At 36.6% G+C, this 17633-nt stretch overlaps 1 protein-coding gene across 2 annotated transcripts; it reads right to left on the bottom strand.

Moving 5' to 3' along the window:
* Positions 1-38: 38 nt before the first annotated feature.
* On the bottom strand, positions 39-15741 carry LOC113083761 (interleukin-31 receptor subunit alpha-like). 2 transcript variants are annotated; one of them, XM_026254704.1, is made up of 16 exons: positions 15677-15741; positions 15521-15556; positions 15021-15083; positions 14028-14133; positions 13735-13898; positions 12184-12326; positions 10966-11101; positions 10574-10668; positions 8902-9112; positions 8572-8748; positions 8070-8198; positions 7396-7542; positions 6975-7118; positions 6733-6826; positions 6547-6628; positions 39-1132 (listed from the first exon to the last, which is right to left on the bottom strand). In XM_026254704.1, the coding sequence occupies exons 1-16, from the start codon at positions 15711-15713 to the stop codon at positions 545-547; spliced, it is 2352 nt and encodes a 783-aa protein (XP_026110489.1). In that variant the 5' UTR covers positions 15714-15741; the 3' UTR covers positions 39-544. The 2 variants fall into 2 exon arrangements, with proteins under 2 accessions (XP_026110489.1, XP_026110491.1); XM_026254706.1 differs by having other exon boundaries at positions 40-1132; positions 15645-15727.
* Between the last annotated feature and the right edge of the window lie 1892 nt (positions 15742-17633).

Genomic DNA, 17633 nt, shown 5'->3' with positions numbered 1-17633 from the left:
TATTTAATGTAAAACTGTACATTCACAAAGAGATATAGTATATTCTGTACAGATCATGTACGATAATTTAAGCCACAGTGCAGAGATATATATATTTCATATCATTTGAACACTAGAAGAAACCATTTAGAGAAAAAAAAAGAGGTAACCCTTTGAAATCAAGTGTTTAAGAAATAGTGAAAATAAGGATGGAAACGTGGTTCACTCTCTTTTTTTTATGCAATTAAACATTGATAACCTCAAGAAACATGATTTAAAGATTTGAAAATGCATTTCATGTCCTCGTTTAAGGAACATCTAGGCTTGTGTCATTGATGCCATGGTCTCTGTCGTGAGAATGCTTCAGAGGTAGAATTGGGAGACCCGAGTCCAATTCACTGTCAATACAAGTAGCGCATTCCATCTTTTATTACTAAAAGGCTAAAGCTGTCAGGAACAGGACAATGAACATTATACCCCATAAATGAGGCTCCTAATCTTAGGGTGCTCCCGAGGGATTGTGTCCGTATAGTGAGTGTCCTCTAAATCACAGGATAAAAGTGTCTCAAAGCACTGTGATTTCTGTGTTCAAAAAATCAGTACCATTAAATGCCCCTGGTGGTTCCTTGACTGTTTCTTGCAAAAAATAGGACTGCCGAATGTAATCCTGCCCTGTATGTACAGCAACCAATTCAGGTTTTACTGCTTGAATGGATGGACCCTGAATCCCTGTCATAGTGACCTGCTGGAAGATCTCCATGGTAGTGTAATCGCTCATGAAAACCACAGCAGGTTGGGATGCTGGGATGAAGTCCGATACTGTAGGGTTGGAAGCGGTCTCTCCAGGGTCTTTGCTTTTAAAGGATGTGACTTCTTCGTTGAAAGAAGTGCTCAAAATGGAGTCTGTTTTATTCAAGTCCGTAAGGAAAGTCTCTTTGACAGCAGGCTCTCTGGTTGGGACTTGTGTTGGGATGTCAGGTGATGCGATCTCCTCCGGGATGGATGTGCTGTCCTCATCTTCACTGAGGAGAAGTGTAGTGGGAGGGCTGCTGAGAAGAGATGCCTCCCTCTTGCTCCCAATGACACACACTGTACTGGAATCACATCCCTCACTTTCTTCTAATCTCTGTCTGATTAGTGGCTCCACGATACCCTGCAGAAGAAACGCATAGCAGAACATGGCCAAAGGATCCAAATAATGAATTCACTCGTGAATATGTTCAAACACCTCATCATAAAATGAAACTTAAATATTTTTGTGGTTGTAAAGAACGTACACTTGTATACGTGTGTGTGTGTGTGTGTGTGTGTGTGTATATATATATATATATATATATATATATATATATATATATACACACACACATATACATCAGTGGCGTTGCGGTTATGTTTTAAAATGAGGAGGATGTTAACATGAACTAAGAATAAACAATAGCCTGCTTCTACAGCATATATTAAGCTTAGTTAATGCATTGTTAAATGCATTATTAAAATCAAAAGTTGCTTGTTAACATTAGTTTATGCACTGTGAACTTACATTAACTAAAAATGGAAATAGTATTTGTATTAACTAATATAAACAAATATGAATAAATAATGAAATAAATGCTGCTCACTAAAAACTGACCATTTCAAGATTTAGTTTGATGTGGCACAAAGCAGTGATATCCAAGCAAGAGAGTTGTTTACTTTATAATTAGTCAATAACACCATCATTTTCTTCATTCAGACCGAGAGCTTGCACAAAAACAAGAGGCGGGATTTATCGTATGAACCGTACACATTCAATCATAACCATTCATATCCAATCATATTGCGATGGCGACATTACTTCCTCTCAAGTGACTTTCCCCCCTTCATCTGAGCCTCTAGAAAACTCATGGCTTGCTTTTGGGTCTCTGTTGAAAGTCTATGGAGCGAAGGGAGGCATGCCTCCGCTGTAACTTTACCTGTAGAAGTCGCTGTTTGACAGTGTTACTTTATGAAAACGAGTGACTTATTAGCTCTATTTTAACAAACTAAGTGCATGGTCCAAAGTGCATGGCCTAAAGCGCATGCAACAGGTGCACACAGGGCGTGTCTGAATCCATTTTTGCTAGTTTTAACGACGGGAAAACGGTCGGTGTGCCTGGGCGCATGGTCTTCACAGGCTGTCTCTATTCTCTTAAAGGGGGGGGGGGGTGAAATGCTCGTTTTCACTCAATATCCTGTTAATCTTGAGTACCTATAGAGTAGTACTGCATCCTTCATTACTCCAAAAAGTCTTTAGTTTTATTATATTCATAAGAGAAAGATAGTCTGTACCGATTTTTCCCGGAAAAACTCGACTGGCTGGAGGCGTGACGTGTGGGCGGAGCAAAAGAATTACGAGCGCGAATAGGCTTTTGCGTTGAGAGAGAGAGCGTTTGGAAGTTGTGACATTACCGTGAGGAAAAGAAAAACATCATCCAAAACAAACCATGGCTAACAGTCAGATTCAGCCGTTTATTTATGATCCAGAATCAGGTCCCAAGGCTGAAACTGAACGAAAGCAGCAGCAGCAACGACTCGCTCCGAGCGGGTTTGAACCCGGGTCTCCGGCATGGGAGGCGGACGCACTAACAAGGAGGCAGAGATATTTTAAGCAGTTTTACTCACAGCCTGTGGTTCCAACACACGATCGTGACCCTTTTTCGTTGGAATTGCATCATCCTTAAGAAATAAACGATACGCAAATCCGTCGTCAAACTGGGCCTTGTTTGTAAAACAAGCATCTTCGAAATGCAGGGAACAAACAAAAACACTTGCACAACTCCGTTGATGCTCTGTAAAAATAAACTCCATCCACTGGTCCCTTAATGCTGTTTTTTTTTGGTAATCTGTGCAGGGTTGTCTTGCCCTGGCAACCAAAAAAACACTTCTTTTATGACATTTCGTGACGCTCTCGCTCTGATCAGTGATTGTCTGTGCTCAGCCTCTCAGTGCTCTGCTATACGGGAGCGCGCGCTCTTCCGGCAGACGTGCCCTCAGGACCCATATAAGGAAATTCCGCTCCATCTAACGTCACACAGAGCCATACTCGAAAAAAACTTTCCAAAACTTGTGACAAACCGGAAGGAGTATTTTGGGAACAAAAATACTCCTTCAAACGTACAACTTAATTTTTGAAACTTTGTCCATGTTTAGCATGGGAATCCAACTCTTTAACAGTGTAAAAAATAGCATTTCACCCCCCCTTTAAGGAGTTATGGGTGTTTTTTATTGGGTGTAACATGCTATAAACCAATCAGAGTCTTATCGCCCATCCCCTATACAAGCCAGTTGCGCTAAGTTTTCATTTTTAAAAATGATTGTGTGCTGCTGCGTGTCCCTGTGTGTATTATAAGCAAAGTGTATGCACGTTGTGCACCCATAGGCGCATATTACTAATGCACTCTTTAAATAACAAAGAAAAAATATTTTCAGTTCCTCAAAAAAGCAATGCACCAACAATGCGCCTGAACACATTTCTTTTTTAGACCAGCATGCCTATGGGTGCAAATGCATTTGCTGTTTAAACAATGCGTCACAGGACGGGAAAATGAGAACTGTGTCAGGCTGAAACTAGCAGAAGGCTCTGGCTGTAGACTTGCACTTGCATTCTCAGACTTGCACTCTCAGACACTTTGCTTCCGCTAGCGACGTCACTTGCAGTCTGTATTTTGTTTATTTTGTTCTATTTATTGATAACTTTTTGTTTGAATCTCTCAACATTTTACAACAGTAGCCAGGTGGTGAAGACAAGAAAAAAGAAACTAAATTACAATGTCACTTGCAATCACCACTTGCACTCTCCGCTACCTGTGACGTCATTTGCAATCAACACAAATCGTGTGTGTTGCCAATGGAGACAAGACGCTGTGGTGGTGATTAAACGATTAAAACTAAATTAGTAGGCCTACTATATGGTCCTGCAAGAAAAAGACAAGACCATCATATCTGTGGCCACAGAACATCAGAATATAAATGCAATGCACAAAGTCTTTCGTTAAGCGTTTCCCTCCTGTATTAAGATACATTAAGTTCAATTAAAGCTGCAGTCGGTAACTTTTGACAAAAAAATTGATTCATGGTGTACTCGCTTATTATATACATTTTGTATACTTTGAACACAAAAAAAAGTTAAGGACCGCAACTCTGATTGGTTGTTTCTCTTATCGCTCCCGGTAAACGCTTATCGCTTATACAAAAGAGAACTGGAGCGCTGCTGGAATCCCTTGTATCCTCTGGTGCTCTTGGAAGGGTTCAATATAGAAAAAGATTTTGGAAAAAAATCCAAGTCCAGGCACTCAATAGGATGCAAAAGTTAAAAAGCCTTTAATGGTTGGGCTAAAGCATTAAAACACCAACGCGTATCGGCCCATTGGCCTTCATCAGGGTGTTGGTAACAAACAGACAGAATCACGCAGTACTTATAGTTGCATTGGTTTCAGGTGTGCCACTCTGGCACTTGTAACACAATTTTTTGGCCACTAGAGGCAATAGTTCAGATAATGGCTAATACCAAAGATCAAACCATACAAATACAAGATAAAGGATCTCCAAGTGGAAGAAAAAAAAACAAAAAAAACAACAACAGGAGAGAGTAACACCAATACCAACATCTTGTGTACTCCACACAATTATATCCATAAAGTCAAATAAATGTGTAGAGGCTAGTTACCCATCTTACTTCTGGATTCATTGTCAAGATAGTTCCAAAGCAACAGGAGAAAAATATTATTATGGGCATTACAGTACATTAAAAGAACAGTCAACATTCACGGACAACAATACACTGTCCCTATTGAGACACAACTTTTACAAAAAAGGTGAGAGGTCAAAGTCTTCATTAAGACCTGGATGACTAGTAGCCCTCAAGGAATAGATCCAATATGTCTCCCTTTGTTTAAGGCGTTTGATGATATCCCCACCCCTGGCATCCAGGCGAACAGCCTCAATGCCCACTACTCTTAGGGTCGAATCACTCCCATGTTTTGCGTCTATATAATGTTTGGCCATTGGATAGTTCATATTTCCAGTCCGAATGGCATATCTATGCTTATCGCTTATAGTCGGAGTATTTTAGATTGCTTCGGGAGTACCGCGGCGGAGTAACCCAGTACCTTTGTGATTCATCATAGACATAAACAGAGAGAAGAAAGCAGTTCTGTTTATTAACCGCTTGAACGTCAAAAGTTACCGACTGCAGCTTTAAAAGACCAAATTCAATATAGTTATTATTTAATGTACTACAAGGCAAGCGGATGACTATGAACACAATGAGCAAACTTTGTCCTCCCATACAACAAAACGCTTAATGTGACCTAATAACAGACTAAGATGATAAAGACAATTCAGTAGGCCTAGACTATATGTTTTGTTGTTGACTCAACGTATATACAGACCAGCAAATATGAACGTGCATTATGAAATGCATTAAGTGATTTTAAAAGGATCAACTCCATACAGGCAAGCAGACGAGTACAGAACGCATTACGTTAAATTGTACATTAAACGTTTTCCTCCTATAGAAAATCATTATAAATAAAACACATAATGTAGCTTAATGGACGTGATATAAACGAGTTGTCGACAGTTTATTCTATATGGAAAAATGCTTAACGTGAAACTTTGCGCAATGCGTTTATTCTGGGCTCACCTGCTTGCCTGTACATATTAGTTATGTAGCCTATTTTAATAATGTAGAGAAGCATATTGAGTTTGGCCTTTATTATCTTAGTCCATTATGCCACATTTTGCGGTATGTGAGGAAAATACTATATGCATATTCATTAAAATAATGAACTGTATATTTAATTTGATATTTTAATAATGTCTTAATACACTAAGCCATGTTAAGCGTTTATGTTTTTCTACGAGAGGAAAACACTTACAAGAGACTTTGCGCAAGCGTTCATATTCTGGCGTTCTGGCCACGGATTTGCCAGACTTGACTTTTTCTTGCAGGACCATGTACGTTATAGTAGCTACTAAATTGGTTTTAATCTTTAATCGACACCACAGTGTCTTGTCTCCATTGGCAACACGCACGATTAGTGTTGATTGCAAGTGTTGCAGGTAGCAGAGAGTGCAAGTATTGATTTCAAGTGACTTTGTAATTTAGTTTCTTTTTTCTTGTCTTCGCCACCTGGCTACTGTTATAAAATGTTGGTAAATTCAAACAAAAAGTAATAAAAAAAAATCAACAAAATAAAAAAAAATAAAGACTGCAAGTGCAAGTGTGCAGCCAGACCCTCTTGGAGACTAACAAAAACACTTGTGCTACGCCTTGTGTATTTCCTTCACACATCTTAATTCTTTATTATCGGTATTTTTTTGTTATTGTCTCTGTGTACTGGAAGCGTCTGTCACCAAAACAATTTCCCTGTATATGTGCAAACATATTTGGCAATTTCTGGTTCTGATTCTAACTCTTCTGTTCCATTTAAACCATAGTATTACCATCTCAGGTCATTAGTGTTTGTATAAATATTATATATTTTTTGTATATTTTCCTTGACAACAAAATGATTGTTTCAGCAGTATATTTTGTCTCTTGCTTACCAGTTCATATGCAATTTCAATTTTCTGAACAGCATTGCTGTTCTCAGGATTTGGTATACTCGGCCACAGCAGTTTCTTGGCTCTGTAAAAATGCACAGTGAACTCTACATTAGATGACAGACATGCAGGGATATTGACTGGTTATATATTGCAATCTTTCAGAAAATAAAATGCAAGTGTCTCTACCTGTGCAGAAGCCGGATGCTGAAGTGAACAGCTAGTAAAAGAATTATTATTCCTACAACGACCGCGGCTATAATGCTGTTCAGAGCTGTGAAATCTGTAAGAATAAGCCATGAAGTCAGTACTTATGTGACTAATTCAATCCATATGATTAAAAAACAAACCTCCAGACATTCAGTGTGTATTCTGAACAGATAAACCCCAAATACCAGCTCAGTAACATACTAAATTATCATGATGTTTACCTGGCGGGTTTGTGACAAAGTGTGTGTAATCACTGCGCTCTCCTTCTCCAGCTGCTGTAAATGCAGATAGTTGCACGCGGTACACACTGTTGCTTTCGAGATTCTGCAGCTCATAGCTGTTTACACTGGGATCCACTTTGAAGGCTGTAAAAGTTTAATGTTGTAGAAAAACACAAAGACTGCATTTAAAAAAATCTCACATTTATAGCCTTAATATCCTTAATAATAAGCTTGAAACTCTCTGAAAGCATGAACTATCAAATTATACTTCAGAGCAATGTCCCTATTGTCGTCAATAATTCAGTCAAAACATTTTTTCAGCCAGCAATTACTCATTAATGCCTAATAATTATTTTTAAATATTCAAAAACTTAATCATAAAACATGAATAAACATAACTTTATGACTGACTTCTACTCACAAGTTTCATTATTGTCCTCTGTCAAGTAGATGTAGTAGCCCAATAAGAATCCACGTAGGTCTTCCTCAGACACAGGGCTCCACGTAATCACTGAGGAATGCTGGGTAATATTCAAAGTGCTAACATTCCCAGGAGCACTGATAGGACCTGAAAGCCCAAAAAGCTTCAGTTCATTCAGACACAATGATGCATAAGTTATCTAAGTTCTTCTTATTTACTACTGTAACTATTACAAGGAAACTAGAGCAGACCAGTTACTGTAAATTTTCAGTGTTTAACCCCTCTCTCTCTCTCTCTTTTAGTTTGCACAATAGCTCATATTTCCCTGGCAAAGTTCAGTAGATCATCCTTAACACATCCAGAACATCCTTAACACTTGCACACTCAGAATTCAATACAAATCTGTGCTTTTGTGCATTAAATTCATGCATGAAGAAATCTCTGGCAAAAGCAAAGCATTATCAGTGAAGCAGCCCAGTCTACAGACCAGCAAACTTGTAATCACTGTATCTGTGTTTTTAGGAGAGGGTACTGGGGTTGCCTTTGAGGGTACTGACCCACTGACAAGCTGTTGTACCACTAAAGGTAATTTTTGCCCTTTTTTCTAAGCATATATTAGAACTTTTCATATATAATGAATGTGATAGTTTTCATATATGGATATTTAGACTCACTTCCTTCAATGAAGTAAGTTTGGGCTGTGCCACGGGTCGTCTCACTGCCGTTCACATTCTTCATGTTGCAGGTGTCTATGTATGGTCTGACGTGCAGGAAGAAATAATATCTTGCATAGGGCCGAAAAACTGCATTAAATGAAAAGAAAAGTAGAACATGCTGGAATACTTAATGCTGTGAATAAATAAAGCTGTTAATCTCTCTCTTCTATAATCAAGGTAAAATATATATAAAAGTATATTTTATGCTAATAGAAAACATAGTTGTAATAGTTATTTGTGTCTAGACCAGGGGTGTCAGTCTAAATTCCTGGATGGCAGGAGACCTGCAGACTTTAGATTCAACCTTATAGAACGTTTTCTTTTACACTTGGCTTTTTTAATCAGCTTGGACATCCCAAGTTTCCCTTGACTCATTTTACAAATAATATATAATATTACAAATATATTATTCTGAAGTTATTTCATCCTACTTATTGAGGGAGAATAGAAGGGACATTACTGCTCTCGGTTTTCACTGTTTTTTCTTTTTGCATCTGCAGATAGAATGGACGGAAAGCTGGTCTCTGTCCTTTGGCCCACCACTCCACAGAGTAACAGACACTTGAGTCAGAGCTGCTCCAGGACAGACTAAAACTGTTGTTGCTGGTTATGTTGACAGTGAATGGACCAAACATATCTAAACAAAAAAAAACAAAAAATGTAAATAATACACAGCATTTACAACAGCAACGTGGCAAATTGTTCATATATACAGTATGTTTACTCCTTGACATGAGGCTAACCAGAGTAGTCTGCATGTAGCATTTAAGAAAATGTGAAAGCAATGTACCCCTCCATTCATCCATTTGCTCAATGGTTATACTGGAAACAGGAGATGATCCAGCATGGTTTAAAGCCTTAATGCTGATGTTATATGCAGAGTAGGATAGGACCAGGGTGAGAGATGAATCTTTAGTACTGAAACTGTCCCGGTTGCTGGGTTCCCCGGATACTTTCCTCACTGTCACACTGTAGTTATCCACAGCCTCACTGTTTGCATACTGGGAAAAAAAGGTATGATCAGAATTTCGATTATAATTTTGAACCGATCTTAAAGGATTCCGGTAACACTTAAGAAAACTGTTATACTACATGAATGACTAACATGAATAATTCCATGAATAACTACACAGGAACAAATTAGTAGCAATGTTATCATTCTTATTAATCTAACTATGCAGTAATTCACAACTGTAACATTTCTGTTTCTTCAGCCTGGATTTATAGTTTGTGTTTCCCTTTGTATTTTGTTTCCATGGCAACAGTACTAATTACCCTCAACTGTGCCTTGTGTAACCCTTTGTTGTCCTATGTATATAAACCTCTGTGTTTCAGTAGTCTTTGTTGTTGCTTTCTTTACATGCAGTGTGAGAAGTTGTTGGGTCCCTGAGTTGGATTATTCTCTTCTGCATCTTGCTGGATTACCTCATTTGTTATTTAAAAAAATGCTTGTAAATTGATCTTTGCCTCTACTGCTCTTTCCCCTGGAACAAAGAAAGCAAAAACTACTAGCTATGCATTACATTTTTTTATACCTCCCAGAAAACTATATACAATTTAATAATTTATGTGAAACTAGTCAATAAATGAGACTTTTTACCACTTCTTTAATATTTAACCATTTATAATCAATAGGAAATAGCAGGCTTATGATTTGGATAAGCTGTTAATAATTAGTACATTTACAAAGAAAATATATCTTACGGTCCACACTTCTCACCAAATCACTGGAGAGCCGTAAAGACTATTGGAACCTTTTTTAGTAATTAGCCATACCCCAAATTACTAATTTAACATACTTTGCATAAAAATATGCTTATTTGTAAGTCTTTTACTTCATTCCTTTTTATTATTATGAATGGTTAGAAGATTCTTAGGATTAGTTTATTTTTTAATAACTATTGTAATAATGATGGTAGTCTGCTAGTAATGACTTTATTGTTACCAAATCCATCAAAAGGAATTACTATCCAAAACCTTACAAAAACCATAAAAGCTTACAAGAACTTCAGTCATTACTAGGGAGCTATCATGTAGAATACTGCACCAAAATAATTAAGAATTCCATTTGAAGGATTTGGTAATATTTGAGTAATTACCATGATCACTTTAGAAATAATTATGCATTATTCACATTTATAATGAAACTGTACATAGTTTCTAATCAGTTTTCTGGGAGTTATGAAAAATAGTAATTACTGATTAGCTTATAGTGAACTACTACAATCGAATGAGTGCTTATGTATAATTGTAGTTCCTAGAATGTTAGTATCTGTTACCTTTGTAGCTATTGAATATTCAAAGAAAATTATTGGTGACACAACAGGATCCAAATGGGGAATAGAAATTCAGATAAGATTCTATTAGAGTTTTTGATTATCCAATAGGATCTTATTTGATTCTTATTGGATCCCATTATTGGATTTCCACAGATGGTCTTGGGAAATTACATGTGTTAGTACCTCCCACTTCACGACCACCTTTCTCTGGCCTGGTGATATAGAAAGATGTTGATGGTCTTGAGTCTCCAGTTGGATTGATGGTGCATCTATGAGTTCTGGGAAATGGAAATATAAAAAATACAGTGGTCGATGAAATATTAAAGATAAAGTGTGTGGTTTCTCTGCCAACTGCACCACACATAGACTTTGAGCGGAGTGACTAAGAACAAAACTAGCTCAACCTAAGCCATGAGTTTAGTGCAACTCTACCTGTTTTATCAAACAAGACAAGGGAGTGTTTGTAACTTGTTTCATGGCACAGAAAAGTACACTTCATTAACAACAAAAGTATAGTTTCAAGAAAATACATAGATCAGTAAATACACCCTTGTTTTAAGTCACTTCTAACTCACCAGGTGGAACTATGATGACCTTACTGAGTGGACAATGCACACACTTTTCGTTGGAGACACACTGTGTTTGCAACTCGTACTGCAGAGATGGTGTCAGATTCAATAAAATGCCTTTTTTGTTGTCTATAGACTGTTGCTGTGGAGGAAAAGTGTACAACATTAGGTGGGACAGGCAATTAAATTCACATCAGGTAATGGGCCTGTAGCAAACTTAACTCCAAGTCCTGCATTTTTACTACTAGACAAGTAAAGTAAAGTTAGTCGAAACGAACTTGGTGTGATTGAAAGCCTAGATTGAAAAATTTTCAAAAGGTGTAAAAAGTTTGAAGCTTTAAAGATTTTACAGACAGAAAGATACAACGGCAGATAGAATCTATTCTTAACTAAACTTCACCCTTGTTTTTTTCACGCTGTGGTAGCCCACCACACCACTACTCTCTTCTTTACCAAACCGTCCATATTATCAGCTGACTTGCATTCTACTCAACTCCAGTGTGTTATACCACACTCTAACATGCCACAGAACTAGATACTGTCAACATCTTACCAGCTCAAGACCCAAGACTAAAGTACAGTATAGGTTTGCTATGCACAACATTGCCATCCATACAAATATTTTAAACGACCAAGCAATTGACATCCTGCTTACTATTACTCTAAAATAAGAGGATAACATGAAACCAGTAATGAGACATGAGAGATTATTTCCATCACAATGGCAACTCTTAAAACGGAAGTTGAGCACATTACATCATGAGTTGCAGTATGCCCATAAGTGTGCTATAATTGTACACTCTCAGAAACAAAGTTGTCACTTGTGCCAGTAGTATTTTAAAAGTTGCCATACGTTAAATTTATGAACTAATTTGTGCTCTCAAAGTACTAATATGCACCTTTTATGGGTATGACGGTTTGGGAAAAGGTACACACTCTATTACTATAACCTTTAGACCAGGATCCTAAATTATTCAGGGTTTAAGGGAAAAAAATGCACATGAAGATATTCATAAATTGAGAGCAAAAAAGAAAAGCCACCTTTGTATACTCATTGGACAAATTATTTATTATGTGTGTTAGCTACACTATTTTTTAACAGGTGTCAGCCAGTTATGAGAATATATTTCAAATGAGTAAGTAAAAGGATGTGGCAATGTGCAGTTATTTATTTTGGAAATGAATAATAAATGCCTGACCTCTTGTCTGATGTCTGCTACTAACCTCTTTCCACCTTGTAGTGTTGAACTCTCTGTACTTTACAAGGAAGCTTTTAATATCTTGTTTTTCATTTCCCCACTCCACCAACACAGTCAGATTGCCTGAGCTTCTTTTGTGAGTAATTGTTGAATGAGGACCACACATTGCTAAAATGAAAGAAAACATGAAATATTCCAATGCAGAATCACATACTAATATGCAGAAATTTCTGTCTGGTAAAATAGTTTTCATGCAGCTTTAACTAATATTTGAAGTTCTTGTATGTACTATTTCTAATCATTCTAGTAACTTCAAGCTAAGTCAGTATATTTAAATTAGTGGTGGGCATATATTCATTTTTTTAATCTAGATTAATCTCACTGTGATCTTGAAATTAATCTAGATTAATCTAGATTAAAATGGCTCATTCGAATTCTGCCGAAGGTATACAGAATATGTGTGTTACCCAAATAAAATTGACAAACAGTAAGTCTTTGAGAAGGGGTATATCAAGCTAGGTGGTGCATTAGAAAAGGGGCTCATCTCCTGTTTCCAAAATGCATCACAAACTGCTTGAAAAAGCGGTAAACTAATTCCACATTGCACAAGGTGCAAACAACATTACGCCTGTTTCACACCAATGTTTACGTTTTTTTCAAGTTTGTAGGTGTCAAGGTACAGAAACCAAATAATTAAATGTAAAATAGCACTAATGAAATATACAATCAAACCTACATTTATTGAGACTCCTTCAACATTTATCACATTATTACAGTTTTGCTATATATATATATATATATATATATATATATATATATATATATATATATATATATATATATATATCTCAAAAATTAGATCTGGTGTCTGAATAATTTTTGGGTTGACTTAAAACTACAAAGTTATTCAGTCAAGAGCAGTGAGTGATTTTCATTTTCATTTTCTTGGATTAACATTACAGCAGCCAGTAGCTAAATTAGGCGCGGTCCCTTTAAGAGACGGTGAACGCATTTAATATAATACACATCCCATTTTCTATGTATTTGTCGGCACAAGAGCAAAAATAAGCAAATTCGATGTTCAAGTGTTTTGAGACGCCTTTCTCTTCGCAGAAGAGAGCTCGGTTCAGTGTCGCTGTCCATGATACGCGGCTCTCTCTCTCATGCGCACTGAACACAGCGCGAGGTTTGGATGCTTTAATGTTTAAATCGACAAGCGGTACGGCTTAAAAACATGTGAAAAAGATCAGCTTTCGTGACGATGCGCAGCAGTGGTCTGACGACTGTCCTGAGCATCTTTTTAGGCTGGCCTCAGCCAGTCGCTTATATAAAATATCAAGGTGAAAGTCATCATAGCCTGCTTAGTATAGACCCAGGCTCACCCAGCTCCCAACACAACTTTGAGAATAGATTAACGGCGAAAAAATTTTTATCGCCCGATAAGAGTCTCGCGTTAACGCAGCACGTTAACGCCGATAACGGCCCACCACTAATTTAAATTAAGGTCAGAGATTCGATACATTTCCGATTTTAATGAATTAGAAGTTACTAATATTAATATTTTTGATTAACATACTCATCATGGATGGAATTCCGCTGAAATTTTTGTAGGTACACGAGGACTGATCTTTACTGGTTGCAATAACATGAGCCGTCACATTCCATTGTAAGACAACACGAAAGTCAATGGAAGTCCAAATGTTGTCCTTCTGATGTACAGCTATACAACTACATTTTCTCCTACACAGGAAACAAAGAGTGTGGATTGTTAAATAGAATTATCAGTAATAAAATAAATAAGACGTTAACTTTTAGTTGTGATATGAGGATTAAAAAAAATGGAGTGAAGCTCAGCCTACAGAAACTTACTGTATTGTGTACAGTGTGTATGAGGTTGACATGTTTCCTGTCCATTCACAGAAGGACATACGTTGGTTTTTGATATATTTTATGTAGCATGCTAAATCAGAAACTCCTGTGAGATGAGAAATATCTACTTTTAATATATACAAAAAATAACACCACTTGCCACAAATAAAGTGCAAAACAGGACTTGAAGGTCTTTAATTTGAAATGTAAACAACGTATTTGTCCAGCTCCGGAGGTCTAAACCATTTTATTTTCTAGTCATTTTCTATATTTAAATGAAAAAGCAAGAGGGGTGGGGAATAGGTTTGGAAATAACAGAGTAAATTAAGCTGCCACTATTTTGTAGTTATTAATAAATTAACAGGGCTGAATGTAGAGCTAGTGAATGCAGTCAAAACTTTTTGTATAAAATATGAGAACATTTGTTGAGATTGTCAAAATTATGACATGATGCTTTATCATTTTAATTGTTAAAAAGTCAAGAAGGTTAAGTGCTAGCTTACATGCTATATTATAGTTCATCTGATAAACTAGTTAATAGAACAAATAAAATTAAATTCAAACTTGGGTGGGTCATGTCAGAAACTAAATTCTGTGTCCCGACACTAGATAATTGTCCCATTTGTCATCTTAGTCTCTTTTGTAATGTCATCTGGCTCAATTAGACAATAGTGGGCAGCATTAGTGAAAACAGACTTTGCGAACAAGATGGGAAACTTGCACTTACTGTAAATAGACTTTACAAGAAGAAAACAGCAATCCTTAACTTATATGGGCAATCTGAACCACTTCCATACAATAACTGAATAGGTTTTATTGGACTTTTGTCTTGACACATTTTCAAAAGCACACAACTTTCTACAACAATTTAGTGGTGATATAGAACCTTAAGAAGTGTCAATGTACATATTTTCATAATATTTTCTATTTTACACCAATTTACTGGATAAAAATACATTGCTTACATCATTAGTAGAAATATACATTTCTTACCTTCTGTGTTGTTACATTTATGTTTTAATAAGTTCAAGTTTTCAGAACTGCAGTCACAGGATCCTGTGTATAATGATAAGCTGAGGTAAGGTTATTATTATTTTTTTTAAAACAATGGCTAAAAGCTAATGGCCTGCAAAAATAGAATTTTGTAAAAAATAATAATAGGCTAATAATAATAATAATAATAATAAACAATTATGAACTACACAGGTTGTGCATTTCAGCATGATCTGAGAATTATTTAAACAGCATCTTGTGCTTAAACATAGACGAGAAAACGTGTACAAAGATGTTCTGTACAAAGAAGTTCACATTAGTGAACTAGAAACACTCCAGAATCTCACGTCTTTATTTTACGTGATAACGTGCCTTTGTTTTTCTTTTTCTAAAAATCGTAAAATTATTGTTAACATGTTAAAATAAATAATTTTTTTATACGGACTCAGACCCAAGTGAATGTAAACACACACACACACACACAGTGCCCGCATACTGACCTGTTGACGGTACAGTTGTCCAGAGAGATACGAAACCTGAAATTGATAAATCTAATGAATTATCTTTTCAGCAACCATATGAATGAAATTTAATACAATACCATAATTCTATTAAAACACTTACAAACACAACACACACACAGCTAAAGCAAATACCTAGCGTAATGTAAAATGCAGCCGAGCACTTGCACATTGTCGCCTCCTCTGACAGTCTGCTACACGCGCAGTCTACCAACTAACGGAAGAGTACGGGGTATTCCCTTCCCATCAGTCACGTCAAAACAGCCCAACAGGTGCTCGTGAACTCTCATAGGCTGTTTCAGAACCCAGTGAACCGCCTACCTCGAGGGCAGCCGCAGCGTAGCATATTTACATTCAGGCACCTCTCTCTCTCTCTCTCTCTCTCTCTCTCTCTCTCTCCCTCTATACATTTATTAGCTACATTACATTTAGTCATTTAGCAGACGCTTTTATACAAAGCCACTTACAAATGAGGACAGTGGAAGCAATCAAAAACACAAAGTGCAATGATATTTAAGTGCTATAACAAGTCTCAGTTAGGTTAGCAAGGGCTTTAAAATAATATAATAAATAAAAAGAAAGAAAAGAATAGAAAAATAGAACAGAAAAAGAATAGAGCAAGCTAGTGTTAGAGGTCTTTATATATATACAGTATAGACCAAAAGTTTGGACAAACCTTCTCATTCAAAGAGTTTTCTTTATTTTCATGACTATGAAAATTGTAGAGTCACACTGAAGGCATCAAGGGCTATTTGATCAAGAAGGAGAGTGATGGGGTGCTGCTCCAGATGACCTGGCCTCCACAGTCACCGGACCTGAACCCAATCCAGATGGTTTAGGGGTGAGCTGGACCGCAGACAGAAGGCAAAAAGGGCCAACAAGTGCTAAGCATCTCTCGGGGAACTCCTTCAAGACTGTTGGAAGACCATTTCAGGTGACTACCTCTTGAAGCTCATCAAGAGAATGCCAAGAGTGTGCAAAGCAGTAATCAAAGCAAAAGGTGGCTACTTTGAAGAATCAAGAATATGACATATTTTCAGTTGTTTCACACTTTTTTGTTATGTATATAATTCCATATATAATTCCACATGTGTTAATTCATAGTTTTGATGTCTTCAATGTGAATCTAAAATACACATAGTCATGAAAATAAAGAAAACTCTTTGAATGAGAAGGTGTGTCCAAACTTTTGGTCTGTACTATATATATATATATATATATATATATATATATATATATATATACAATTGCATAATGAATGAAAATAAAATGGAGTACAAAAGATTAGAAACACAAACTAAAATCCAAGCCTGGTCCTCTCTCGTCCTTCCCTGTCGTCGCTTCAGTTTTATATCCCTCCATCTCCTCCGTGGGATTCGAGACCGGTGAGTGGAGCAGGTGTCGCTCATTTCCCAATCACTCCACCGGCCTCGCCCCGTTCCCACGGCTCTCGACCCCGCCCCACTCAACACAATATGATATATAATATAATATATATATATATAGGGTGAATTGGGACACTTAAGGTTTCTTGTTTGTAGCTCCCCCATAAAAACATGAATTGAGTTTTGAACTTGATATTAAGGAGTATAAATTCATTTTAAACAATCCTGCTACTTTTTGGCGTAATGTGTTTATAAAATATTTGTCCATCAAAAAATAGTATAACTTTGTTTGTATAAACTATGTATTTTACATTTTAATAAAATTTCATACTGACGCACTTTAGGAAATAAGATTTCGAAAAGTGGGACAGTATGATTAGCCTAATGTGGGACAGTATTTCAGTCAGTCAAAAATTTGCAGAGGGGCATGGTTTATGGGGCAAAAATGAATATTATCAGGGTTTTAGTTTTGTTATGCAATATTAGAATACTTTTACTGCATATGGGATTATAGATGATAATAATGGTGTCTTGACATGCAAAGGACTACTTGTTTTCAGAGATGTAATGAGTTAACCGCTGTAGGTTGTTTTTATTCAGGTAGTTCTCAAGGTTTGTCTAGCCTAAAGTTAAAATTAACTTAACCTAAAGCCTCAACTGTGGTTGTATATTTTGCCTTCAAATAGACCTAGGTTATGCCTGTGGTT

Source organism: Carassius auratus, chromosome 5 (genome assembly GCF_003368295.1).
Source record: "Carassius auratus strain Wakin chromosome 5, ASM336829v1, whole genome shotgun sequence".
NCBI classification, from domain to species: Eukaryota; Metazoa; Chordata; class Actinopteri; order Cypriniformes; family Cyprinidae; genus Carassius; species Carassius auratus.
The sequence above is the reverse complement of the archived record's forward strand: the minus strand, read 5'-3'. Positions and strand labels throughout refer to the sequence as shown.

What these genes read in the sequence shown, in the direction of transcription:
- LOC113083761 (XM_026254704.1), bottom strand. Translation starts at nt 15,713, where the DNA reads ATGTGCAAGTGCTCGGCTGCATTTTACATTACGCTAG. An exon ending in GACAACTGTACCGTCAACAG is followed by an intron (nt 15,084 to 15,520) that starts GTCAGTATGCGG and finishes CATTATACACAG; the next exon opens with GATCCTGTGACTGCAGTTCT. An exon ending in AACAGTGAAAACCGAGAGCA is followed by an intron (nt 8,199 to 8,571) that starts GTAATGTCCCTT and finishes CATTTAATGCAG; the next exon opens with TTTTTCGGCCCTATGCAAGA.